Source organism: Pelophylax lessonae (genome assembly GCF_965119305.1).
Source record: "Pelophylax lessonae genome assembly, chromosome: 12".
In the NCBI taxonomy this organism is placed as follows: domain Eukaryota; kingdom Metazoa; phylum Chordata; class Amphibia; order Anura; family Ranidae; genus Pelophylax; species Pelophylax lessonae.
The window spans coordinates 65,190,255-65,217,227 of record NC_138779.1 but is presented as its reverse complement, the minus strand read 5'-3'; the positions used below and the strand labels follow the sequence as shown (position 1 = coordinate 65,217,227).

Here is a 26,973-nt window from a genome sequence, read left to right as displayed (position 1 = left end):
TTGGCAATGAATGTACATCATGGGATTTTTTGAATTTTATGTGAATTCATGTGAATTTTTATGTGAATTCACATGGGGAAGGGTTGGTATCCAGATACCCTCTTATTGTTAACGGGGGGTCCCAGATCTCAATTTGCCCACAGACACCCACAACCACTGGGTCAACACTGTAGTGAGGATGCCCTTGTCCTCATCAACTTGGGGATAAGGTGCTTTGCCAGGGGTTTTTCCCTGGCAAGGTACCCCTCCATAAAAAGGACATGTGGTTTGATATGGCCCAGGAGGGGGAAGCCATATGCTCATCTCCCTCTTTCCTGAGCTCCCAGGCTTCATGCTTGGATAAGGATTTGGTATGCTTTTTGCATGGGGTTCATCTTAAAAATTCCTTAAAATTTATTCCAGGCCCAAAGTGTCCCCTAACAATCTAGCATTTGCCTACAACTCTCCAAAGAATCTGCCTTCCTAAAACTCACTCAAGACCTAACTACAAAAAAATCTGGTCATTACTTCATACTGCTATTAGAACATTCTGATGCCTTTGATACAATTGACTGCTTACTCATTCTCAAAAAAACTTCAATCCCTTGGTCTCCAAGACTTTTCTCTTTCCTGGTTCTCTTGCTGTTCATCTCAGGGAAACTTCAATGTCACCATAACTCGACCTCCCCCTCTCCTATTACTCTTTCTGTAAGGGTTCTCCTAGGCTTCCAGGCTTAGATCTATTTCTTATTGACACCTCCCTGAGTCATTTGATAACCTTACTTCCAATACCATCTTTATGCTGATTACACCCAAATCTATCTCTCTATTCCTCAGCTCACCACTTCACTCTACTCCGCATCACTAATTTACTGACATATTAGACCAGTGTTTCTCAACTCCGGTCCTCAGGGCACACTAACAGGTCAGATTTTAAGTATTATCTTGGGGAGATGCAGACTAGAATACTGCAATCACTGAGCAGCAAATGATATCACCTGTGATGCATTTCAGATTTCTTGCAATCCTGGCCTGTTAGTGTGCCATGAGGACCGTAGTTGAGAAACACTGTATTAGACCATCTCAAACTCAATCTTTCCAAAACAGAGCTCATAATATTTCCCCTCCCATGTCCCCTCCCCTGAGTTTTAAAGATTGATAGCTTACCATCAATCATTTTTCTTACACCAGGGTGCTAGGTGTAATCCTGGACTCTGAACTGTCTTTTGAGTCCCACATCTGATTACTGTCCAAATTCTAGCACCTTCAATTTTGTAACATTTTCAAAATTCAGCCTTACAAAGCTACTAATTTACTCCCTGTTATCTCTCACCCAGACCTTTGTAGCTCCCTATTTGTTGACCTCCTTGTTGGACTTCCAAAAACCTTTGTTCATCACCATTATATGGAGGCTGGGGAGATTGGTAGTTTACAGACAATAGATGGGATTGTAATTTCAGATGATCTCAGGGAGTGACATTGCATTTTTAGCAAGATCAACACGTTTTTTTCTGTACTCGCTAAATATGTTCTTAGCCTGAAAATTTGAAAATTGAAAACAACGTTCAGGCTAAGGACAAAAAAATAATGACCAATGGCCTGCTGTAAGTAAGAGAAAAAATATAACTTTTGTCCGGAGAATCTCCTCAAATATACAGTATGTTTTATATTGGTTTTATTAGATTTGGTTATCATAGAAAGATTTTGTAATGCTTTTGACTGCTGATTTATGTGCATATAACCTTCATAATGTCTGGCTGCACATTTTGAGCTTATTATACTCAGTTGTGTAGGTCATTGGCTATTCATTTAACTTTACATGTTGCTGCTTGATAGTGATTGTTTTTATACACAGGCAGGTGGACAGAAGACATCGATATATGCTGTCAAGGGGCTTGCTGTGTGCACCAAAGAGGACATCCAGGCATGTAAAGATGTTATCAAGTATGATAAAAGTAAGTTATTATACTTGTTAAATAATAATGTGCCCAACATATCAGCTAAGGTTCTTTGTCTCCAGTTTTATGGTAGGAAAAGTAACTCAAATCCGATAATATTTTTAATAGACCAGGTTAAATTAAAAAGTAAAAAGCATCAGTAACATACATCTTAAATAAAATGACAGTGCTAGCATCTGTGGAATTAACATTACAGTACTGTCAATTGTGGAGTAAGGCAGTCCACAAACATTAAGTACTGGCAAGCATCAGTCTTCGTTAGCACACGTGAACTAATAGATCTCCATCAATTATCAAACTTCATAGAAATATGCAAACTACAGCTGAAAGCTCTAAACTGATAGACAACTGATGAGTTTGGGCACAATTTAAAGCTAACCATTACTGACCTACACAAACCAATTTTTTTTTTATCAGTGTGCTTTCTGATTGTTATTGCCTGCCAGCTTCACAGGCAAACTGGGGAGTAGGGTTGAGCGAACCCAAACTGTAAAGTTCGGGTTCGTACCGGACTTTAGGGTTTTTGGTACCGGACCCGAACCCGAACATCGTACTGTATGTTCATTATCCAGTTTGGTGTCCGGCAATTTAATGGCACGTAGAAAAAGATGCAGGGCAGCCAATCCACAAGTGTTTAACTGGTGTGCCCTTAGAAGCCATCACAGCTATGCCTACTAATGGCATGGCTGTGATTGACCAGAGCAGCATGTGACCCAGCCTCTATATAAGCTGGAGTCACATAGCGCCACACGTCACTCTGCTCTGTCTAGTGTAGGGAAAGCGTGCAGCTGCTGCTTTGAGGGAGAGAATAGGAGTAGGACAGAATCTTTAATCAGAACTTCAACTCAGCGATCATTCTACATAGATTTTGTTGTGTACTAGGGCACTGCTGCTGCTTTGAGGGAGAGAATATAGGAGGACAGAATCTTTATTCTTTAATCAGAACTTCAACTCAGCCATCTACATCGATTTTGTTGTGTTCTAGGGAAAGGCCTGCGGCTGCTGCTTTGAGGGAGAGAATATAGGAGGAGGACAGAATCTCTATTCTTTAATCAGAACTTCAACTCAGCGATCTACATAGATTTTGTTGTGTTCTAGGGAAAGGCCTGCGGCTGCTGCTTTGAGGGAGAGAATATAGGAGGACAGAATCTTTATTCTTTAATCAGAACTTCAACTCAGCGATCTACATAGATTTTGTTGTGTGGGTGCAATGCACAATCTTTTTACCCTGCCCTGATCCCAGTGACAAAAAAAAAATACTTTTATCTGTCTGTTAGTTAGGTGGGCGGCAGGGGGGGCATTTTATGCAAGCTCATATTCAGTGTGCACATTTAACCACTTGCCGACAGCTCACATGGAGCGTACTGCGGCAAAGTGGCTCGTTATCGTCCAGTGACGTATACCTACATCGCTGGACTCCTCCCCTTGTGGGCGGCTCGCTCCTGCTGTATTCAGGCACAGGGGAGGCAGGCCAGGGGAGGAGAGGCGGAGATCACCGCCGCTCTTCCCCCAATCGTCGGGGATCGAGTTAGGAGATCCGCCCGCTTTGTTTACACAGGCAGGGACAGATTAAAGGATTCAGCATAGCTGAACCTGCGACCTGTGCCTGTGTCACACAGTCCCCTCCCCCCACACACATCAGTAAGCACCAGGCATATATTTAACCCCTTGATCACCAATAAAGTTAACCCCTTCCCTGCCAGTGTCATTATTACAGTAACAGTGCATATGTATAGCACTGATTACTGTAGTAATGTCACTTGTACCCCCAAAAGTGTAAAAAATGTCAGTTAGGGGTCCGATCTGTCCACCCCAATGTTGCAGTCCCAGAAAAAAAGTTGCAGATCGCCGCCATTACTAGTTAAAAAAAAAAAACAATAAAAATTATTACATTTCCTTTAGTTAGTAGCTGCGATAACTTTTGCGCAAACCAATCAAAATACGCTTATTGCGATTTTTTTTTTTTTTAACAAACGTATGTAGCAGAAAACAAATTGGCCTAAAATGTTAAAAAATTTTGATTTTTACATTTTTTTTTTTTGGGGAATTTCATATAAAAAAAATGTGAAAAATATTGTTATTTTTTCAAAATTGTCGCTTTTTTTTGTTTATAGTGCAAAAAGTAAAAATTGCACAGGTGATCAAATACCACCAAATGAAAGCTCTATTTGTGGGGGAAAAAATGGACATAAATTTAATTTGAGTACAGTGTCGCACGACCGCGCAATTGTCCGTTAAGTTAATGCAGCGCCGAATCGCAAAATATGGCCTGTTCAGGAATGGGGTAAAATTTTCCGGTCTTTAAGCGGTTAAAAATACGCTCATTGAGAATTTTTTTGTCAAAGACATGTAGCTAATTTTCTTTTGTTTGTTCACTTTGCCAAATTCAAATAAAAAAAAAATATATATATATAAAGTTTTTGATTCGACCAATTCAAAATGTATCAATTTGAACGTTTCAAATCGAAAAAATCTATGAATTCCAAGAGCATTTGAAAAAGACCTAAAACGAATTCCGAATACAAATCCCAAATACGAATTGAACAAATCAAACAAATTAAACGAAATAACTAGATTAACTAATCTAAACGAAACAAAACAAAACAATTTTTTTCATCATGCACATGTCCATGCAGAAGGAATATTTTGGGGTTCGTTTACAAAAACTGGAGAGTGCAAACATTGACCATCCGCAGCTGCACCAGATTTTGCACTCTCCAGTTTTAGTAAATCAGACCTTTTGTATCAATGTGGTCATTATGGGCACCTCAGAGGCAACTGTGGCCCTACACATGCAATTATGGCAATAGTGGTAATGAACAGATAACTTTGGAAATGATACTGCTGTTTTTGTCTATCTTGCTATTTTTCATCTTTAATCTTTATCTGATACCGATCAAAGACACAGAAAGTGAAGAAAAATATCTCCAAAGAAGACAATGCATTTTCTCATGTCCAGTCATTTTGCCATCACTGGAAACACCAGAAAAATGCTTGTACACAATTAATTATGCTATTTTTCTATAGTATCAAGAAAAATGCATGTGCTAAATTTTCAAAGAAATTTCCCCTGCCATATTAGCCTAAGGCAGAGCTAAAAATGTGCCCTAAAATTCCTCAAAAATGCTTACAAAACCCAATGCAATCTTGTGAGGTCAATATACAGTATTATGTATGTATACATATATATATATATATATATATATATATATAGATATATATACACATAGACACACAGTATGTATATAGTATTGCGTACAGTATGGTATTTTTGTCTCTTTGGGCTCTTGGTAGTCGCACCATATCTCTGCCCAACAGTGCAGGAGATGCCAAGTACATTATTCATTGGTTTGCACAGGATTAAACGAGGGGGTTTTAACACAGTCAAGATGTAGATGTAGTCATTATATCCTATTCATCTTTACCTCACACCATTGAATGTTAATTAGCACATCAAGATTCTAAAGAAAATCAGGTAATTGCAAAATTCCTAGTTAATAATTGAACAGCTTGGCATTCTGACCCTGCTAATCTTTACTTTTTTTCTGTCAGACAACAATTGAATTGAATATTAAACAACAGCGCTTATTAATAGTGAACAAGTCATATTTGTAGGCTACATTTTGAACATGTAAATTGGTGCAGGTTGGTAAAAAATAAACTGCAATAAGAAATTCTGGAATATTGGAAACTGTGCAAAATGTAAAAATATGAAGGGGTGAGCCAGGTAGCTGAAATGCAGAATGATAGTGTATGTATTTGCTGGCATAGTCCCATAACATGGACAGGCAGCCTATGTCTCTCCAGCTGGTTTTTAAATATGTTTACCCACATGCTTTGCTAGCCCACTTAGCTATCGTACCATCGTCCCAGCAAGAACAGCTTGCTTGTCGTTTTGCTACGGTATGAGCAGGGGTCAAGTCCTGGAAAAAAAAGTGTGGGGACTCACCAAGACCCCCCTCCACCCCAAAAATAAAAAAGTGTGTGTGTATATATATATATATATATATATATATATATATACATATATAATACGTACTCCATTTTTATCAAATAACGTGCAACATTTTTTCTAAAGTGCCAGTTTACAAGGACACCTCCAAAATTCACATGCATTAAACAAATAAATATAGAACAGATGTAACAGCAAAATAATTCAACCAGTGTGCTGTAGTAACAAAAAAAAACACCACAATATAATGTGATAATAGTTCCCTCGCAAGAAATTTCTAAATCAAACAATGTATTAAAAAAAAAAAAGTAACACAGTCCATTAGAAAATATCCCACAAATAGGAATAACGTTTCCCTTGCTGTTCAAGATGATCAACTTTTCGATATTTAGTATTGTCTGCACTGCGATGTGTGGTCAGCCATTTTGAGACATATAGTAAAGGAGCCCATAAATCCACAGGAAGGCCAATGAGACTGACAAACAAAAAAGAAGACAGGTGTTCAATGTCAAGCCCACTCCTAATGGGTTACATCACCAAATTTACTGTACTGAAGCCCCTCTCACAATCACCGGATGTCACTGGAAGACTGGTAACTGCTGTCACAACTGGTTTCAGATTTTCAGGAACCTCTGCACCACCATTATCAATAAAAACTCTGAAACCTTCACAGATCATGGATGCATTGTTGAGACGGAATCTCTTGCACAGCTGCTGCAGCTTCATCCCACCTTCAAACCAAGGGCTGTACACATCCATTTGTCAGCGTTAGGAATTCAGGATGTCAGTTTCAGAGATAAGAACTTCAAATTCTTATGATGTGATGAAGCTGCAGGTCTGTTGCTCGCAGTTAAAGCATAAAACCTGGAGCATAAATTATCCACCAAACATTGATAAAATTGTGGGAAATGTATCCTCACTTGGCTTTTTGTACTGTCTTGATTGATGGCCACTCCTTTGAAATTCCCTTTATCCAGAGATTCCATGACTCCTTTCAGATGTTTGCCAGGCATATCTTTAATTTTTTCAATTGCATGAACTGACCGAATAATCCACTGGTAGGTTTATGGAAGTGTGATGTCATCTCTTTGAAGGGCTTTAGATAACAGTCCCATTTCCTGAATAGCATCTGCAACCCCAGCAAGGTTAACAAATAATTTTCTGACGTCAGGCCCTTGTTAAGGCCACTAAATAGAGATTTCTGCTTACTCTTATGAGCTGAATTTAAGCTTGCTTTTATGAAATGACTGTGCAGTGCAGGATATGACTCCAAAACTGCTTGTATAGCTCTCTGGCTTGAAGCAACCCACCTAAATGAAAAAAACTTTCCAATTTTAAGAATTTGTACTTCTAATTCTTTTGCACATTAAGAGAGCTCAGACGGGTTTTTTGGCGATTGATGATACACAGCATACAACTTCTCAAAAAGTATATAGAATCAATTGTATCTGAAATGCATAATTCAAGCCTATGACACAAGCAGTGGCATTTCATAAGCTGTGGATATTTTTCACTAAGTCGTTCCAGAACACCTGACTTTCTTCCAAGCATTACACTTGCATCATCACTACAAACCCCTAGCAAGAAAGTCATTACTGAACCCATGTTTAGAAAGACAAGCTAGAAGAGTGACTTCAATAGACTGTGCATCTGCTTTAGGCAAATCAAGCCAATCGAGAAAGAAAGTGACTAGGTCTTTTCCATTAACAGAGGCATGAATATAAACAATTAACACTGAATGTGAAGAAACTGTAGTACATTCATTTATATATACAGAAATGTGTGGAGTCTGTTCAACAATTGCCTTGCAAAGCTTTTTTCTCATTTCACTGGCAATGCAATCTATTATTCGTGCAGCTGTATATTCACTATGGAGAATACATTCTAAGTCTGCACCATTTGCAACTTGCAAGCTGATAAGATCTCAGAAGTCTGTGAAAGGGCAATTTTGTTTTGCACAAAATTAGGCAGTGCAAAATACTTTAATGGTGGACTCAAACCTATGTTTCTGTTTTTCTGCAATGTGGGATTGCAAAATCTCCTTTATACAGCTTGAATATCTCCTGCCTTTACATGTGCTTCTAAAATCTTATGTATTTTTTAACGCAGTGAGGTCAACATATCTTTTTTTGTTTTGCCATATGGAGTAATCATACCAGTGCTCCATTCTTTTGAAATAGATACACCCTGTGAAACAGACATTCCAAGGTGTTCAACCTCACGACACACATTGCATCCTAAAAGGCCATTTTCTACAAACAGCCAAGGGTACTAAATTCTAGCCACTGGTTCTGGTCCCAACATTCTGGTAGACACATTCTCTCACTAACATCAGCAGCTGTATCTTCAGTTACTAAGTCAGCAGAGTTACTGACTGGTGTCGTTTCTGCAGAGGACACTGGGTCATCCTGCTGAAGCCGAGGCTCACACTGAGTATGTGATTTTTTACTGGAAGCCTTTGAGAAGAAATCTATAATTCTGCCCTTTCATTTGCTCATTTCTGTAGAAAAAAAAACAATGAAAAGAAAAAAAAAATACTGAAAGAGAGAATAGAAAGGGTGGAACACACATTGGGTTCTGCATTAAATTTAAAAGATGGCAAAAACCTTTGAAGCCTAAATGGTAATCAAATAATGTCTTAATAATGTAATATTTTTTTTCCATTACTCAGATATATATGTTTTATATACTTGGTAACCGGTCGCAGGCCACAATGAGCGGAGCAGGCAGATGACAGGTCTGTGTACACTCAGCAAATGCAGAGCAGACATGGACACAGCCCGCTCTACTCTATGGGCCCTCTGATCCGATCTGCCCTGACAGATGGGGACAGATTTCCTTCTGGTTTTTTTGAGGAGATCGGATTGGAGATAGGCAGGTTTAAACAGACACGAGCCTGTTTACATTCGACACTCTATAGAGGTGAATGGAGAGTCCAATTAAGTCCATCTGAAAAACAGACAGGCGGACCCGATTGGACCGATTGTGTAAAGGGCCCTAAAGCTGCTTTCACATGGATGCACTGTGGTTTAACTGCAACTCAAATTACCTCAATCTTTACTTATTCCTTAGGATTCCTGTAGGTATCGCTGGCTGCTGCTGTCCCCCAGGCGGGTATGGCTGATGGCTGCTTCTGGCTGTCCTCCAGGGCTGGTATTGCTGGTGGGTACTGTTGGCTGATACTGTTGGTGGGTACTGCTGGCTAGTACTGTTGATGGGTATTGCTGGCTAGTACTGTTGGTGGGTATTGCTGGCTAGTACTGTTGGTGGGTTTTGCTGGCTAGTACTGTTGGTGGGTACTGCTGGCTAGTACTGTTGGTTGGTTTTGCTGGCTAGTACTGTTGGTGGGTATTGCTGGCTGGTACTGTTGGTGGGTACTGCTGGCAGGTACAGGTGGTGGGTACTGCTGGCTGGTACTGCTGGAGGGTACTACTGGCAGGTATTGCTGGCTTGTACTGTTGGTGGGTACTGCTGGCTGGTACTGTTGGATAATGCTGGTGGGTACTGCTGGCTGGTACTGTTGGTGGGTACTGCGGCAGGTACTTCTGGCTGGTACAACTGGCTGGTACTGTTGGCTGGTACTGCTGGCTAGTTTTATTGGCTGGTACTGCTGGCTAGTACTGCTAGTGGGTACTGATGGATGGTTGCCAACCCACTGGCCATCCCCAAACATTAGTGTAAATCTGTGACAGGAGTCGGCACTAAAGGAAGCATGCAGCTGCAGTAGAGAGCAGAGCCAATGCTTCCTATATCGCTCCTGTCCCAGACGGAGGCAGAGTACATTTGGCATCACTCCGCCTGTGACAGGAGCCAGAACTATACAGGAAGCATTGGCTCCACTTCCCCTAGTGCCAGCTGAGTGGCTCTGTTCTTCTCAAAAACACAGATGCTCGCATACAAAGGCCAGTGACAGTCACTCCTGTGGAAAAAGTACAGGAGCGTTGTTCCCATGTGTTCCTGCAGGACTCAAATCCTGGGTATGAGTGATCACAGCTAATGCACTCGTTATCTCTAGAAAGAGGAAAAGAGGAAAAAAAATCCCTTTGCTCCTTTGTGAAACCTCAGAGCTGTAATTTATTTTTTATGATAAATATTTATACTGAATTCTAAAATAGCAATAGCCAGTAACTAATTCCAAATAATTTAAAAATGTCACTGGAATATTGTGAAATGATAGTAGTACAGTATTTGAATTTCAAACATATGCAAAGGCAAAACTTTTTTTTTTGGTTAGGTTATTTCTTTTGTCTGTGTCCCTACTGGGACAATTTTCCCTTCTATTTTTCCCCTTGACCATTGCCACCAAGACAGAAAGTGAGGGAAAATCGTTCAAGAGTTAAGGGAGGGAAACCGCCAATGTGGCAAATGTTCCAGTGACAACTGTATAAGAGGGGACTTACCCTTACTTTGGGGTGATTTATCCCCAAATGGGGATCCCCAGGTGGACACAGACTGCAAAGAATTATCTGGTAAGAGGTTTAACTTTTCCTTACTCCAAAACTAGAAAAAGTGAAGTTTTGGCTATACTCTATATGCACTTTAATGACTTATCTTACAAGCCCTAGCTTATATGGTAAATACAATTTTAAATGGACTAACTTCCTTAAAATAAGCCCTATATTAAAACCACTCTTAAGCAGCCCATGCAGCATTAATTTTTGCATTCAACCAGTAGGTTGAATAAAAAAAAAGACCTTTAACCCCCATCCACACATTCAAAGTGGATGGGGTAATCCTCTTGCAGTGCATTTGTATTCTGACAGTGGAGAAACTGCCCCATCAGAATACAGTGATTAGTGCTGCCAACTATAGCGGGCGGCACTAATAGATCTGGAAAAATCTTGGTTGTACAGAACCTGATCGATACATTCAGTCTGCTCATACATGGATCAAAATTTTGATCCATGTATAGTCTAAGCTTTAGAATTATTGACCTTAATTGCAAACACTCCTGCATGCACCTAGGGCTGGTGGTGTTCACAGTCTGAGGCATTATTGTAGTCCAGACATATAGCAGACATACAGCATGATGAGTGTTTCCATCTTTGATGTGTGTGTGACCACCATCATTCTCTATGGCCAGACCCAGTGCACATACCTGACATCAGACCCTGCCAGCACTACACAAACTCTAAATGCTACCTGACTGTGGTCTGGGAATACCAAGGGAGAAGGGGAATAAAAAGTTTAATAAATACAGGTTCACTTTAAAGTGGACCTATCCTCAATGAAAGACCTTCATCCTGCTATCCTTACCTGTGTTCTCATGTAAAGTCAAAAAACAACTAGCAAAAGCCAATAAATACTTGCAAAAAAAAAATGGTTATATTATCAAACTTTTAGGAATTTGATCATAAGATCTCTGCTGAATCGAAGAATAAGAGTTGAGACTGATGTTTTGTCATGTGACCAGCTACCGTGGTAGTTTCTTCGGAAGAAGTAAGCATTCCAGAACTTTTGTTAGCTTTCACCTTGAGGCACACAATGAACTTACAGGGAGTCTAAAGCTGATGAAAGGTCTGCTTTAACTTCCGTTATACCAGCTGTTGATGCTGACGAAAGGTCTGCTTTAACTTCTTTTATACCAGCTGTTGCTCTATGCCTTGTAACTACTGTCATGGTAATCACAGAAATCACAATTGTAAATAGTAATACTAATTACATTGAAAAGCCTGCCCCTTCCTCTCACAATGGAGGAAGAAGAAGAAAAGAAATGAGGATTTAGTGAATGAATCCATTGGTTAAATCATCCAGGCTGCACTTCAAGGTGGATGGGGGCTTAAGGGCAACTGACCACCCAATGTTTTAAGAGGATTTAGAGTTCTTACAACCACCAATGATGGAGTGATTTAAAAATCCACCAACCACCAATGATTGTGGGATTTTTTCTTCTAGGGGGGATTAAGATGCCATTAACCATTAATGCTGTGTGATTGTTTTTGAGTGGGGGGGGGGGGGAGGGGGTTATATTGCCACTGACCACCAGTGATTGTAGGTTTTTTGGGATATTTTAAAACGCCACAGACCACCACTGATTATGGGGTGGTTTGAGACTGGTTTACATTTTTGGGGGTTTATCCATGACATATAGTCATAATGCAATTTCAGCGCTTTGCAATTTCATCCTTTGGGAAACTTTCTTCCACTAATAATGGATGACTTGCATTTGGCTTCATAGGCTAAGCACACCTTAACCACTTCAATATCAGCATGCTTTTGCATTTCTGGAAATTGTGGCAACAAATCTGATCACCTTGGAGTGTTTACTTTTCATAAAGAGGTCCTTTTGTGGGTGTTTGTTTTGTCCTAGTGTTTTCATTTGCTATGTTTTATAACAAAAAAATGTTCTCTTTAAATAGTAAAATCTAGTCAAGTGGTTATTATTTATCACCAAATGAAAGCTCTGTGTTTTAAAATTATATATAATTAATTTGGATACAATGACAGTAGATGCCAGTCAAAAGTTCTCAGCACTGAAAACTGAAAAACGACCTGGTAATGGAGTGTAACATACTGGTATTGGGAATAGAACAGAATAAACATAACTTGTGTTTTCACTAGCCCCAGAATATAACTTGGTTATATTTTAATATTGTATATTTGCAGGGCTTTTTTACTCAGAAAATAGGTACAGGAACTCAACCACAACCCCCCAAACTTTATCAACTACGAACAGCATTAAATAGGGGGTGTGGTCAAATTTCACTAACAGTGGGAGGGTCTTAAAGGGGCATTAAGTACCAGGAGAGCAGAGTTCATCAGTGCGCTGCATACAGAGTGCAGAGTTCAGGGGTGCACTACCCACAGAGTGCAGAGTTCAGGGGTACGCTACACACAGAGTGCAGAGTTCAGCCTTTTTCCACAGCTGCTTACCTCTGCATCCCCTATCCACATCTCACTTTCAAACCTCTTCAGCTCTGTCCTCTGCATGCAACCCCCCCACCCTCTGTCCCGATCTTCTCCCCACCTCCTTAAAAGCTCCACTATCTTACACATGTCTTACTTTTGTTGCTGTATTAAGCTGAAGCACCCAGTTGGCTCTAGTACCTCCACACTGTAGTTAGCTGTGGCTCTCTGACTTGAGGGGAAATCATCCAGTGGGGGTGTCAGCATCTGCACTGCACCCCGGGCACCTGCATCTCCCCTGTCCCCATCCTGCACTCAGTGGGTACCACTCAGGAGATCAGATCTGTGGGAGCCATTGGGAGACAAACTGTCACTGATAAACACAGAAGCCGAACTTCTGTGTTTACAAGTAAATAGTGGTGAGCCAGGAGCAGAGGGCCTGAGCCAGAGGTGGTGGTCCTGAGTTCCACCAAATTCCAGCTAAAAATAAGCCCTGTATATTTATATATTTGTAGTAAATCCTTTTTGTGAAAAAGTACCTTCCTCAAGCTGAGGTTCATTAAGTACTTGTGTTTCTACTTCTTCTTGGCATGTGTTAAACTGCAAGGTGTGAACCAATACAAATCTTCTGCGATACAGTGGAAGCTTTCTTTGTTCTGTCGCTGCATAAGCTACCACAAAGATAGTCAAGAAGGAACTTTCTGCAGTACTCAACATTTCTTTTTTACATTTTTGCAGACAAAATAAAAAATATTCTAATTTTTAATGCTTTACAAATATAACTCCATTTCTTGGGACAGCAAAAATTAATAAATAAAAAAAAAGAAGTAGGTCCATACAGAAATGGAATATAAAAAAATCCCACTTTGTACAGCACATTATTGATGTGAATTATTATGTGCTATCTTGGAAAGCAGGCAATAATGTAGAATACATTTTGAAGCAAAAGTGTATTCAGTGGAAAGCAACAGCTTTTCTTTAATCCTCCATAGACCACAAGCACACTGTATACTTACCTTACTTATTTTTCTTTCACTTATATGCCACTCAGCGCCAGGAATACCCAGCTATTTCTGGGTATGAATGTGAATGAGTATTTGACTCACCGTAAGTGTTAGTGCTATCCCTGGGGAATGCATTGCCCTGTGTAGGCGAAGACTCTGGGGACTCATATCTTATACAGTGCATTCCTTTCACTATCAGCACCTGAACAGGGTTATGGGGGAGCAAATATTCCTGCTGGGATCCTGTGCATTCACAAAAAATACAAAAAAAAAACAAAGACAAAACTTTTTCATTTAGATTTGAAAAAAGTGGTAAGGGTTAGAAAAGGTTGTTTCACTCTCCAAGTGCCGGTTCACATATATGCGATGCATAAACCCTGCAAATCCACTGTGGGCTCCTTTCCACAAAGTGTAGACAGCAACTGGGGGTTGGTTAAAACTATGAATTGGTATTTTATTTTACTTTTATTCGTTTTCTTCTTGATGTTATTTTCTCTTTTTTTTTCTTGAAACTTCCTGATTTACACTTCCTAACTTTTGCATATTTTACTTATTAGAAATAGACTGTATATAAAGTTTTTTTTTTTTTTTTCATATGGGCCTTCATAGATCTGACTGATAGCAAAGTGCCTGTGAAAATTAATTTCAAAATTTTGCCATTCATACAAACAAAATATATTTTTTTACCTTAAGGATTCAGCACTTTGGTAAACTTGCTGCGATCTGAAGATGAGATCATTGTTGGGAATACAGCTCTTTGCTTGGGTTGTTGCTTTGATGTACCTGGATCAGCTTCCTCCCTCCTCCAATCTGATATCCTGAAACTTCTACTGGGCCATGCTGGTGGTGATGCCAAGAGGTCCTCAGTGCAGCAGAATGCAGCCATAGCACTGGGGAAGCTGTGCTCTGCCGAGCCAAGGTAAAAGATGCTTCTAATATCTAGTAGATAAAAAAACAAATGGATCCACAGCTGGTGTAGAAGTGCAAATAATGTCCTTATAGTTCAGTTGCATTGCAGAGCCATAGATTGCCTAAAGCTGAAGTCTGAGGAAAAACTAAAACTACCCTTGCATACAAAACCAATTCCACCAGTTCTTACGGCAGTCCATCACATCCACATCCATATAATTGTGAAAAAAAAAAAATGAAGGCTAGTAGCCATTCTCATAAATTGCGGACTTTTAAGGATGTGGGATTGTCATATACAGTGAGCAAACAATCATAGATTTGTTAAAAACATAGAATATTTTAATAAATCAATTAAAATTGTGTAATACACTAACATATATGGTATAATTTATCAGAGGCAAGTCTCAACCAGTTATACTAAAAAGTGACAAGCTGGTCCATATATTGGAGGTCCTACGCGTTTCACAGAGCATAGAATAATTTCCAAACTGCTTCTTCACCGACCCTCAGCCTATTTTTGATTGCCACATAACAAATCTACCAAGTAAAGTGAAAAGAAGCTGTATATGGTCATCCAGATGCAAAAATATGTATGTTGAAATGTCCGGTATTCCCCCAACAAAGAAAGTGGGGGTATGTGTCTGGTGGATACTGGACCGCACCTTGGAAGCCTATACTGGTGAACATAGAAAGTGCAGTCATGCCTCAAAGTGGCCGCGACAGGAGAACCGCTCTGCGAAACGTGTCGGACCTCCAATATAGGGAGCAGCTTGTCACTTTTTTGTATAACTGGTTGAGCCTTGCCTCTGATTAATTATACTATGTCAGTACATTACACGATTTTAATTGATTTATTAAAATATTCAATGTTTTTTTAACAAATCTATGACTGTTTGCTCACTGTATATGACAATCCCACATCCTTAAAAGTCCGCAATTTAATGAGAATGGCTACTTCTTCATTTTTGGTTTTTATTCATAAAACTACCCTTGAAGAGGGGCTCCCTCTGCACTGCAAGCATTAAATGTTTTTTTTTTTTTTTTTGCTTCCCCTGCATTTGGCGCTTTCCTCACTCCTCCAATGCTCTGGGTTGTGGACAGGCCCACAGCGTCCTCACTTACAATGCAGAACATCTGGTCCTACATTGCATGTGATGACATCAGTCAAAAAGATGAGGCTTCAGGGGACCAGAGGGGATAAAGCCTGTCGGAGAGTAAATCAATAAATAATAAATAAATAAGGTAGATCTGCATTTAAAAATATCCCAGACAAAAATTCAAATATTTGAAGCGGAAATCCAGTAAAAGAAAATATTTGGGGATACAGCATCAGTGAAATAATATAATAATAATAATATACCTCTAATGAAGAGTATCCTATGTTCTGCCGCCACAAGGCTGCATTGCAGTGTGAACGGAAAAAGTAGGAAACAATTGTTTCCTATGAGTTTCTGTGATCACAAACGCTTTATCATGCGGTAAATTGTCTGTCACCACATATAGTGTGAATTGGCTCTAAGCTAGGGGGTCAGACATGTTATGGTAAGGAATAGGTATTATGGTTTGGTTTTAGTGCATAGGGAGGTAGAATTTAGTAGTAGGGGTCCGATTAAGGGTAAGGTTAATTGTCAGTGCTTTTAGAGACTCACTTTACCTTTTTAAAACCCTCATTGATAATTACTTGGCAGATCTTGAAATTTTTATTGATTCAGCGATTAGCTGCAATTTTTATATTGCTCTTTACTTTAATTAGTAGGTCTGTGTTTTTAACCACTTCCAAACTGGGCCAATTCTGGCACTCCTCTTTTACATGTAAAAATCCTAAATATTTTGCTAGAAAACTACTCAGAACCCTCAAACATTAAATATGTTTTTTTTTTTTTTTTTTTTTTTTAGCAGAGACCCTAGGGAATAAAATGGCGGTCATTGCAACTTTTTATGTCACACAGTATTTGCAAACGTGTATGTGATTTTGATTAGCGATTCCACATTTGCACCTGTAGTATCTATAGCATAATAGATTTAAACAACTAATTGTGTCTTTTAATTTAACACTGCATTGGGTACAATTAGTCATATAAATTCTCTATTATGTTGTCAGGTATGTATTTTTATTAAAGCAACCAGCTAGTATTGGAAGGACAAATCACATCATTCTAAAAATCTACATGTTGTGTTTTACTATACAAATAGCTTTTATATGAATGTTTTTTGCATAAGCTGAGCCTAGCATGTTTCCAATAGAATGTGCTCTATCAGTGCAACGTTGTAACATAAAAAAGAAAAAAATGTCCATAATTTCTTTTTTTTTTTTTGTCAGGTACCTGACACAACTTCGGGAACTTCATGGAATTGAAATTCTCAACTCTTGTATGAAATACATCAAATGATTGAACTCCTGTACCAGATACCAAGATAGTATTAGTAGATAGATAGATAGACTCTTCTACAGTAGGTATAAAAGAGAAAAATCTGAACAGAAAATATGTGAACATCGTTGAAGTCTTTTTTGTAATAGATGCTGGTTTTCCATATTGGTTATTTTATTTTCTCTTAGCATAACTTGTGGAAACATTTTTCTAAACAGACATTATGTGTAATTGTATTTATTGCAGTATGGGGAAATATATTTATAAAAGCTCTACAAAACGCATGTACTAATAAAGGATCATTTTGCACGTTTTTTTTCTTTATAACTCTAAGCTTCAAGTGTTACTAAACCCAGGGGCTTGCATTCACTATATTTGGTCTCCCACAGTACACAGAACATGGAAATGCAATTATTTTAGTAAATATAAACTGCTAAATATATTTTCTTATCAGCAGCATATAGCAGTCTTATGACTTCTATCAGTGTCCGGCAGCACTGGTTAAAGCTTGTAGGAGGAGTTTTCATTCTCTTCTCACTGTCCTATAAGCTGCAGGACTCCTGGCCCTCTGTCTGGACAGTGCTGATTGGTCCTGTGCCCGATCACAAGCACCCTCCCAAAAAAAAAAAAAAAAAAAACCTCTCTAGCAATACACACCAAACTGAGCATGTGCAGAGTGTCTCCAAGGCTCTGTTCTATCAGCAGATGGATTGAGGACAGTGGAAGAAGAAGATAAGAGAAGACAGGATCAAGCAGCCTTTTTACACAATGCAGAGGGTTAACCCCTTAGGTTCCACAGTGAATATAACAAACATGCTTTACTGCATGTACAGATTGATTCTACTGTTGTGGGTCTAGTAACACTTTAAAGTGTGTTACAGTGTAACTTCAGCATACAACGGTAATGGAGCCCATGAGGTCAGTAGTACATACCTGTCGTTCCCTTTTTTTTTTACCAATGGCATGCTTCTAGTACAGATGTATTATCCATAGTACAAAGCAGGGTTTATATTTCATTTTTTGGCCTCATGCACACTGAACATTTTTCTTTCCTCCTGGCAGAGACATTATGGCAAGAAAAACACTTGATGCCTATAAGTAAGTGTGTAATGCATTTAGGTGCGTTTTGCCATGTCAAGTGCTTTTCCATTAATTCATTTCATTGGCCAGAATAATAATTTTATCTGGTCATTGAAATAAACTAACGCTCAAGTGCTAGACGTGCCTAGTGTTAATGTGAATTTAGATGAGTTTAGACATGTTTAGAATTTTCAAGCATTTTTTTCTGTCAAAACTCTGCTACTCCTTCTTCTAAACTCCTCTAAAAGCCTATGTGTGTGTGGACACATGGGCTAACATGTATGGGGCATTAAAAAAAAAAAAAAAAAAACCACCCCTAGAAGAGGCCCCTAGAAGCAGTTGAAAAAACATCCAGTGTGCATGAGGCCTTTCTGTTCCATTTAATATTACTTCTGCCAGTACTAGACTTGCAACCGGCATTTCTCCATTAGGAAACTTCCTATTTAATCACTTACGAACCGCCTGCCGCAGTTTTACGTCGATACTTTGACGTTAAATAGCTACCATAACCCCGCTATTTTTTTAAATGGTGGGCGGTCCGCTTTGACATAAAAATGGTCCCAGCAGCGGATTCGCCATGGGAATCACTTTTATAGGCAACGGGAGAGGTAACCCCCCTCCCTCCCACCGCTTCACGTTAATTTTCCCCGCTTACCAGAGCTGTCAGTAGCGGGGAAAATGATCCGGTCCAATGGAGTCCTAGGCAGGAAGTCGAGTGAGGGCAAGATGGCCCTCACTCGACTCTATGGCCTTGGAGGACCAGAACAACTTCATAAGTCGCTTCCTCCCAACGGCCTTAACCACTTAAGCCCCAGCCCTATTTCGGACACTTTTTGTTTACAATCAGTATTTTTTCCTAGAAAACTACTTAGAACCCACAAACATTATAAATATTCTTTTAGCAAAGACTCTGGAGAATAAAATGTCAGTCATTGCAATATTTTTTGTCACGCGGTATTTGCGCAGTTGTCTTTAAAACGCCATTTTTTTTGGAAAATTTTTGAAAAATCATATTTCACTGCATTTAAAAAAACTAAACAGTAAAGTTAGCCCATTTTTTTTTTGTATGTTGTGAAAGATTATGTCACGCCGAGTAAATAGATACCCAACATGTTATGGTTTAAAATTGCATTCCCCCCCTGTGGGATGACGACAAACTACGGTCAATAGAGATCTCAATAGGCGACGCTTTAAATTTTTTTAACGGTTACCAGTTTAGAGTGTAGCTCTTTTTTTGTAATTATTGCTCACGCTCTGGCGATCGTGGCGATACCTCACATGTGTGGTTTGAACAGCGATTTCATTCGCGGCTCGACTTCTGTATACGTTTTTTTTTGTGCGCGAGAACGGTGACGGGGGCGGCTACATTTTTTTTTCCTATTTATTTTATTTTTTTAACTTTATTACATGTTTTTTTTTTTTAAATCTGATCACTTTTATTGCTGTCACAAGCAATGTAAACATCCCTTATGACACCAATATGCAGTGACAGGTACTCTTTATGGAGGGATCGAGGGTCTAAAAGACCCTCGACCCCTCCACTACACTTTCATGTATGCAAAACGCCGAAAATGGCGTTTTTGCATACAGCGGTTTTTTAAAACTGCCGCCTTTTGCAGCAGAGTAACCCGGAAGTGACGTCATGGACACCGCCTCCGGGTTACGTCATCGGAGACCCGATCAAATCCATTTCCGGCATTGATCGGGACTCCATCCAGCCTGCGGACATGCCGGCTGGGTGCTCGGGGCTCCTGGTGGGACGGTAGCCCCGAGCAAAGTCGCGGAAGGGGGCGGGAGGAGGGGTCGTTCCCTCCCGCTCACCCTGGTAACGATCGAGCGGCTCCCGAGCCACATCGGTCATTACCGACGGAAAGCCGACCGTCGGCTGTTAACCACGGTACCGGGATGGTGTCTCTAGCTAGAGGCATCATCCCGGTATAACACCGCAAAGTCTGCCGACGTAGATCTACGTTAGTATGCGGTAAGTGGTTAAAGGGTCCATTTTTTTTCCTGCAGAAGTGTAGATGTGAGATCTGAGGTCTTTTTGACCCCAGATCTCACATTAAAGAAGACCCGTCCTGATTATTTCTATTACAAGGGATGTTTGCATTCCTTGTAATGGGAATAAAAGTGATCAATTATTTTTTTTTTTTAAAGGGACAGTGTAAAAAAAAAAAGTAAAATAACAAAAAAATGAAAGCGCCCCGTTTCTCCGAGTTTGCACGCAGAAGTGAACGCATACACATGTCGCACCCACATATGTAAACCGTGTTCAAACCACAGATGTGAGGTATTGCCACAATTGTTAGAGCAAGAGCAATAATTCTAGCCCTAGACTGCCTCTGTACCTCTAAACTGGTAACCTGTAGAAATTTGTAAAGCGTTGCCTATAGAAATTATTAGGTACCAAAGTTTGTCACCATTCCACGAGCGTGCTCAATTTTGAAGCATGGCATGTTAGGTATCAATTTCCTCAACATAACATTCTCTTTCACATTATAGAAAAAAATTGGGCTAATTTTATTATTTTTTTATTCAAAAAAGTGTATTTTTTTCCAAACAAATAGTGTTTGTAAGACCACCATGAAAATATGGTGTGACATAAAGTATTGTAACGATCTCCATTTTATTCTCTAGGGTCCCTGCTAAAAAAGATATATAATGTTTGGGGGTTCTAAGTGTTTTTCTAGCAAAAAATACTGATTTTTAACTTGTAAACAACAAGTGTCAGAAAAAGGCCTGGTCCTTAAGTGGTAAGAGGGATCCCTGTCTAAGCAAAATTGTTCTAAAGTCTCTAATGGAAAAGTTGTTTGGATGTGTAAATAAAACATATTATCAAGTTTGTCTTGGCTTTAAAACTAGAGGGAAATTAGCATACATATTATTGCACAACATAAGGAACATTATTTCAGTTATCCACCCGTCAGGGATCACATTTAATTGATATATATGTAGCACAGTTTATATGAATTAAGGAGCCGGGTAGCACAGCTTATATGAATTAAGGAGCCGGGTAGAAAGGTTCTATCACTACTCCCCGAGTTCTCTGAACCTCCAGAAGATTATAGCGGCAGGGTAAGGTTTTGTAGGGAGAAGGGGGGGGGGGGTAAAAAGAGGAAGATTTCAAGAAAAGCAGAAGCTAGCAACCCACAAGACACATCAGTAAGTAATTTGAGCTAATTGAGCTCATTTTATGTATTACGAGTTCAGAGTCCAGCCATTTATGCATATGCAACTTCTAAAGCTGTGATGAAAGAGACTGTTCTTAACCTAAAAAAATATGTTGACTGTTCTATTCTATATCAACTTTATTATGTATAAAAGACAGTCTTTGCAGACTCTAAAACCAGTGTCACGGTGCTCTTATTTTTTCCTTACAATACAATTCCACCCAGGGAACTTCTTGAGGACTCAGATACATGTGAACTGCCTAGTCAGACTTTGCCAACCAGACTTTGGGGTTGATTTACTAAAACTGGAGAGTACAAAATCTGGTGCAACTGTGCATGGTAGCCAATCATCTTCTAACTTCAGCTTGTTCAGTTAAAGTTGTAGTAAACCTCAGTCATAGAATCTGAGCAAAGCGCATACACTATATTGTCAAAAGTATTGAGAAACCTGTCTTTACACGCACATGAACATCCCAGCAGCAGCAAACAAATAACTTTAATGGAGGTACAATAAAAACTTACTCACAAAGGTAAGTCTTGGTAAAAGCATGTTGCATAGTGCAAGGTAGTCATAAGCATCACAATCCTGGGGGTTCCTTGTGGCGATGTCTGTGCTAGTTCCCACAGTAAAGGGTTGCCTTGTTGGTTTCAATCGTTTCCCGGGTCCGTGGAATGCAGGGTATCGTCTCTGGAGGACCGTGACCTCACTTCCTGGTAGTGATGCTGGGACATAACAGTGACACGTTGCGGAGCATGCGCTCCTTCTTTAGGCCGTATGGGTGCCATTTTAGAGGAGGGCGTTTATACCCACAGGTGGGAATGTGTACTACAGGGGCAAGATGGAGCCAAAAAGTATTGAAAAGCGTTGCGGCCAGAGTATATTGGTATAATTATAAAACAAATAATGTATACTCATCGGTGTGAATAGTCCAAAAAATGTATAAATCTAAAATATTATTCACTTTAGGGACAATATTTGGCCATGGAAGCAAATGTAAAAAATTAAAAAAATTACTGAAAGTTCATACAATCTAAATTTAGATTAGTAGCTGGAATAGGGGTGTGAGTATATAGAAGACACAGACAGGACTTATGAATAGTAATAGGACCATATTTTTACACCACCTACGTCATATCAATAACCACATTATAAAAATAATAATAAAAATGAATATAAAAGATTATTATAAAAAACAAAAATGGAGCTGGTACGTAATAATAAAGTAAAAATGATCAAAATAACAGAAATACGTTTTTTATTAAAAATAAAAATGAAGTCCACACTAAGGGACCATATTTCCAAACATTCTATCAGGTGGTGTATTCAGAAATTCTTAAACTGAGTCAGTTCTCCATCAAACATGGATGCGTGAGTTTAGGGTGGAGAACCTTGACTGGCCTGCAAAGAGTCCTGGCCTCAACCCAATAGAACACCTTTCAGTTGACTTAGAGCAGAGACTGCGAGCCAGGCCTTCTAGTCCAACATCAGTGCCTGACCTCACAAATGTGTTTCTGGAAGAATGGACAAACATTCCCATAGACACACTCCTAAACCTTGTGGACAGCCTTTCTATAAGAGTTGAAGCAGGTATAGCTGCAAAGGGTGGACCAACTCAATATTGAACCCTACGGACTTAAAGTTCATGTGTGTGTAAAGGCAGGCGCCCCAATACTTTTGACAATATAGTGTATATCTGTAATGTTTACTTATTTCTATCCAAAGCTCTAAGTGTCGCTTCTTTCTGGTGCTTCGTTCCTTTATCAGCATGAACCGTTTCTGTGAAGTTTTATGGACACATGAGATAAAATTTGTGTAAGGGAGGAGGCTCAGAATGGAGCTTATCTATTCAGAACACAGTTCTTGTGCTGTCTGCAGGGGGGGGGGTGTTCCTTTCCTCCAATCAGCTCTCACTAACTGTATCTACAGCCTCTTCGCCCCTCCCCCCCCTCTGCTCCTGACAGATGAAGAAGGATTTTTAATGCAATTCTGTCCTTTTTATTGGGTGTAGCAAGGAGAAGACTGCAGATGAACAAGTAAAACCTATGTAGGATGATTTGTTTTATCTCTGTGTATCATCTGGGGCTGTTCACTTCACTGGGTTTATGTGAGGGTTTAAACCACTTTAGGCTTTGACAATTAAACCTGGAAGCTGATTGGTTTCTATGCAGACTTTCACTAGACCTTGCATTCTCCAGTTTTAGTAAATCAATCTCTTTGTCTTTTTTTTTTTTTTTTTTGACCAGGGAAACATCCCTTGCTTGACAAACTAATTATGAGGGCACAGTTATACTGCACTTGCATATTAATCAATGCATTATATTAAGGGTATATAGATGTAATAAACATCCCCATTAGCAGAGTTTTATTACTGCGTTGTGTACTCTCTTTGCCATAACAGCCTCGGCTACCAATAGTTATACTTACAGGATATTCATTTAAGTGATCATGATTAACACCAACCTAATAAACTGTTATCATTTGAATGGGAAATATTTCTGACTTTATCTTTGTACAGGAACAGTAGCCAGCACTGTATTTTCATTTTTATAATCCTTGCAGAATTTGTTGCCCTGGGATGTGATACAGCTAGGCTGTACGCAAGGTACTAATGAGTCCTGGGTGACCTTTATGATGTATGCGAGGGCATAAAAATAAAGAATTCTGCCTTGGAATGTGCACATGTGCCTAGAAAGAAAAACATTCAGAGGGAATAGGAAAAAAGCACTACATTAAAAGTTTCTGGAAGGCTTATGGAATTCAGTATATTAGTCTACTGAATTCAGAAGACCTATTTAATCATTCACAACAGCAAGACTAGTAATACAATATGGAATGTAAGGCAGTGGCGATACACTATCGAAAAGGGCAAGTCAGCAGTACATTTTCATAAAGTATGAAAATATATGGGCAGCCTTGCTCTTTTGTGGTTTGTATGGTTTTCTTGCCCTGTAAAGTACGTGATGTAGTAATGTTCTATATAACAGGCTTATTTCTACAGACTTCTTACAATAACAGACGATGTGATAAAAAAAAAATGTCTAACAGAATTTTCCGTTGTCCATTTAATTAGGTAGTCACTTCCTTTTATTCTCTATCCTATCCCGCAAAATGGAAGAAACTCCTAGTTATGTGTGTATCACTGGAACTTGAACCAGCAAAGAAGTCATACTTTGTGATATCAAATATATCAAGTCAGTAAAATAAAACCTATAACTTTATTGTATGAAATCAGGAGTATTTTTAAATCTACTGAAACAATTATTATACATACACTATATTGGACTCTATGGACCAATACTAGGATGGCATTAAAGTTCATGGGCGTGTAAAGGCAAGTGTCCCAATACTTTTGACAATATCATGTATCTCCTAGCATAACACCCATCAAAAAGACAGAAGACAGATTGTATTAATTACTTAATAAATAATTATTATAATTAATAATACCCTTGATGTGTTATTTATAATGTACAATAAATAGATAATATTTTGTGAACACCTAAACATACCACTCATATGAGTGTAACACTGTGCTTTGTTACTGAGAGTGTAGAACTTTATTCATGCAAAAAATATATCAAGTCAGTAAAATAAAACCTATAACTTTATTGTATGAAATCAGGAGTATTTTTAAATCTACTGAAACAATTATTATACATACACTATATTGAACTCTACGGACCAATACTAGGATGGCATTAAAGTTCATGGGCGTGTAAAGGCAAGTGTCCCAATACTTTTGACAATATCATGTATCTCCTAGCATAACACCCATCAAAAAGACAGAAGACAGATTGTATTAATTACTTAATAAATAATTATTATAATTAATAATACCCTTGATGTGTTATTTATAATGTACAATAAATAGATAATATTTTGTGAACACCTGAACATACCACTCATATGAGTATAACACTGTGCTTTGTTACTGAGAGTGCAGAACTTTATTCATGCACAAGATGGTAGCATTCTGCATTTTTACTTGCCATAGCTTGACACAGGTATCCAGAGACTTCTGGGAATTGTAGGCTAAAAGCAGAACTTTGTTTACAATTAAGCTGAAATTAAACAACATAGCCCATGAGCAAACACCAAAAAAAAGGGGTTTTCTGTGGGTTGTTGTGATAGTTATTTAACATGGTCGACATGGATCAATTTTGCAGGACTAATTGATTGATGATGAATTTACACCAAAGATGTTTTTTTTTTTTAATAATAAAATGAGTTTTTCATACATGTGGTGTATTTATTTACATTTTAATTTACAGTGGAATGGGCAACCAGTGATGCTACACACCTTTTCAGTGGAGGCAGTTATCTGGGGACCATTTATTCTAAAGGGGGCTTACAGATTACAGTAAGTACCTTTCCTCGCATAGATCTCCACATACTTGTCCTAGTGATGAAATGGGGAAAACATGGGAACACAATGCTTTGCCAGGGACTCCCCCGTGGCAAGATACTAATCCTGTGTTGAGGACATGTGGCCTGGTATGTTTCCAGGAGGGGGGAAGGGGGGTTGGGCCGCACACTCGCTCTTCCAACCTTCCTGGCCAGCCAGGTTGCATGCTTGGATAAGGGTTTGGTATGGATTTTAGGGGGGACATCACACTTTTTTTTTCTTGTTTTTGCATTGGGGAACCTATTACTTATTAAGTAGAACAGTTATAATTATTTTATTATATCTGGTGCAAAGTTCCAGTATGATAAATATGTCCAGTTGCTTATGAACTTTTTTATGTCTTCAATAATACAGTTTTTTATTATTTTTTCCCCATCTAAATAAAACCTGAATTAACCTGGTGTATTTAGATGTACCATTTGGTCCAGCATGGCTGTGTGCTACATGCATCTAACATCCTGTCGTCATATTGGCAAAAAAAAGGTCTATTATTAAAATGTTTTCATGAATATAAACCTGGATAAAATGGATAACATTATGTTTTGAAATACCCATGGAGTTCAGCTTAAACGCAATCTACATTTTTCTTTATGCATGTGTTAAGTTATATAGAGTAGATGATGTTTAACGAATGGCTTTAGAAAATGTAATTTTCAAATGTCTGTGGAGCATTTTATTATGACTGAAAGTTGTTAACAGTCCAATGATTCTTACTATAGAAAAACATATAAATCAACTTTTTTTTATTCCAGAAGAATTATACTTTAGGACTGTGCACATTTTATGAGATAACACTCATGTTTTTTTATGTTTTTTTGTGTTATGTTCTCCATTGGCTCCTTATCAGATCATTTCCTTCTATGAGGGCTTGTGTATAGTTGCCATGCAACCTTTGTTCCCATGGCTTCATTATAATAGATCTTTTGTATCCCTCCTTCATCATAATCATGTTTCAATTGTCCCCAGCACTGTGACATAATACATCAGTATATTACCATTCGGGGCACGATACACAACCAACAATACATAGCTATTACACCTGGCATTCAAGATGCATGTTAAACGCTCTGCCTAAAGAGATCCGTGTGTAGGGATTTTTGAACTCATTAAAATGTGCATTTTAATTTAATCCAATAGCGAGTATATAATATACATGGAAAATGCCCAGGTGAGAAAATGGGAGTTTAAGTGAGAAAATGTGATGGCTCAAAAAGTAAAGAAATGCATAGGCACAATATTGTAGTCCATTCTCAGGGTTATAGAACAAGAGAAACCACAAAAAGACAGAGAGGGCACACAG

General features: G+C 38.8%; 1 protein-coding gene across 1 annotated transcript in view; it reads left to right on the top strand.

The window, feature by feature from the left end:
* Positions 1–17,134, top strand: part of TTC12 (tetratricopeptide repeat domain 12) — a gene marked incomplete at its 5' end in the record, with an annotated part of 180,982 nt that extends 163,848 nt beyond the window's left edge. The window contains 3 exons of the mRNA XM_082273683.1: positions 1,835–1,934; positions 14,433–14,658; positions 16,969–17,134. Of these exons, the coding sequence (XP_082129809.1) occupies positions 1,835–1,934; positions 14,433–14,658; positions 16,969–17,038 (396 nt within the window). The 3' untranslated portion in view covers positions 17,039–17,134. The remainder of the gene's footprint in view (positions 1–1,834; positions 1,935–14,432; positions 14,659–16,968) is intronic.
* Between the last annotated feature and the right edge of the window lie 9,839 nt (positions 17,135–26,973).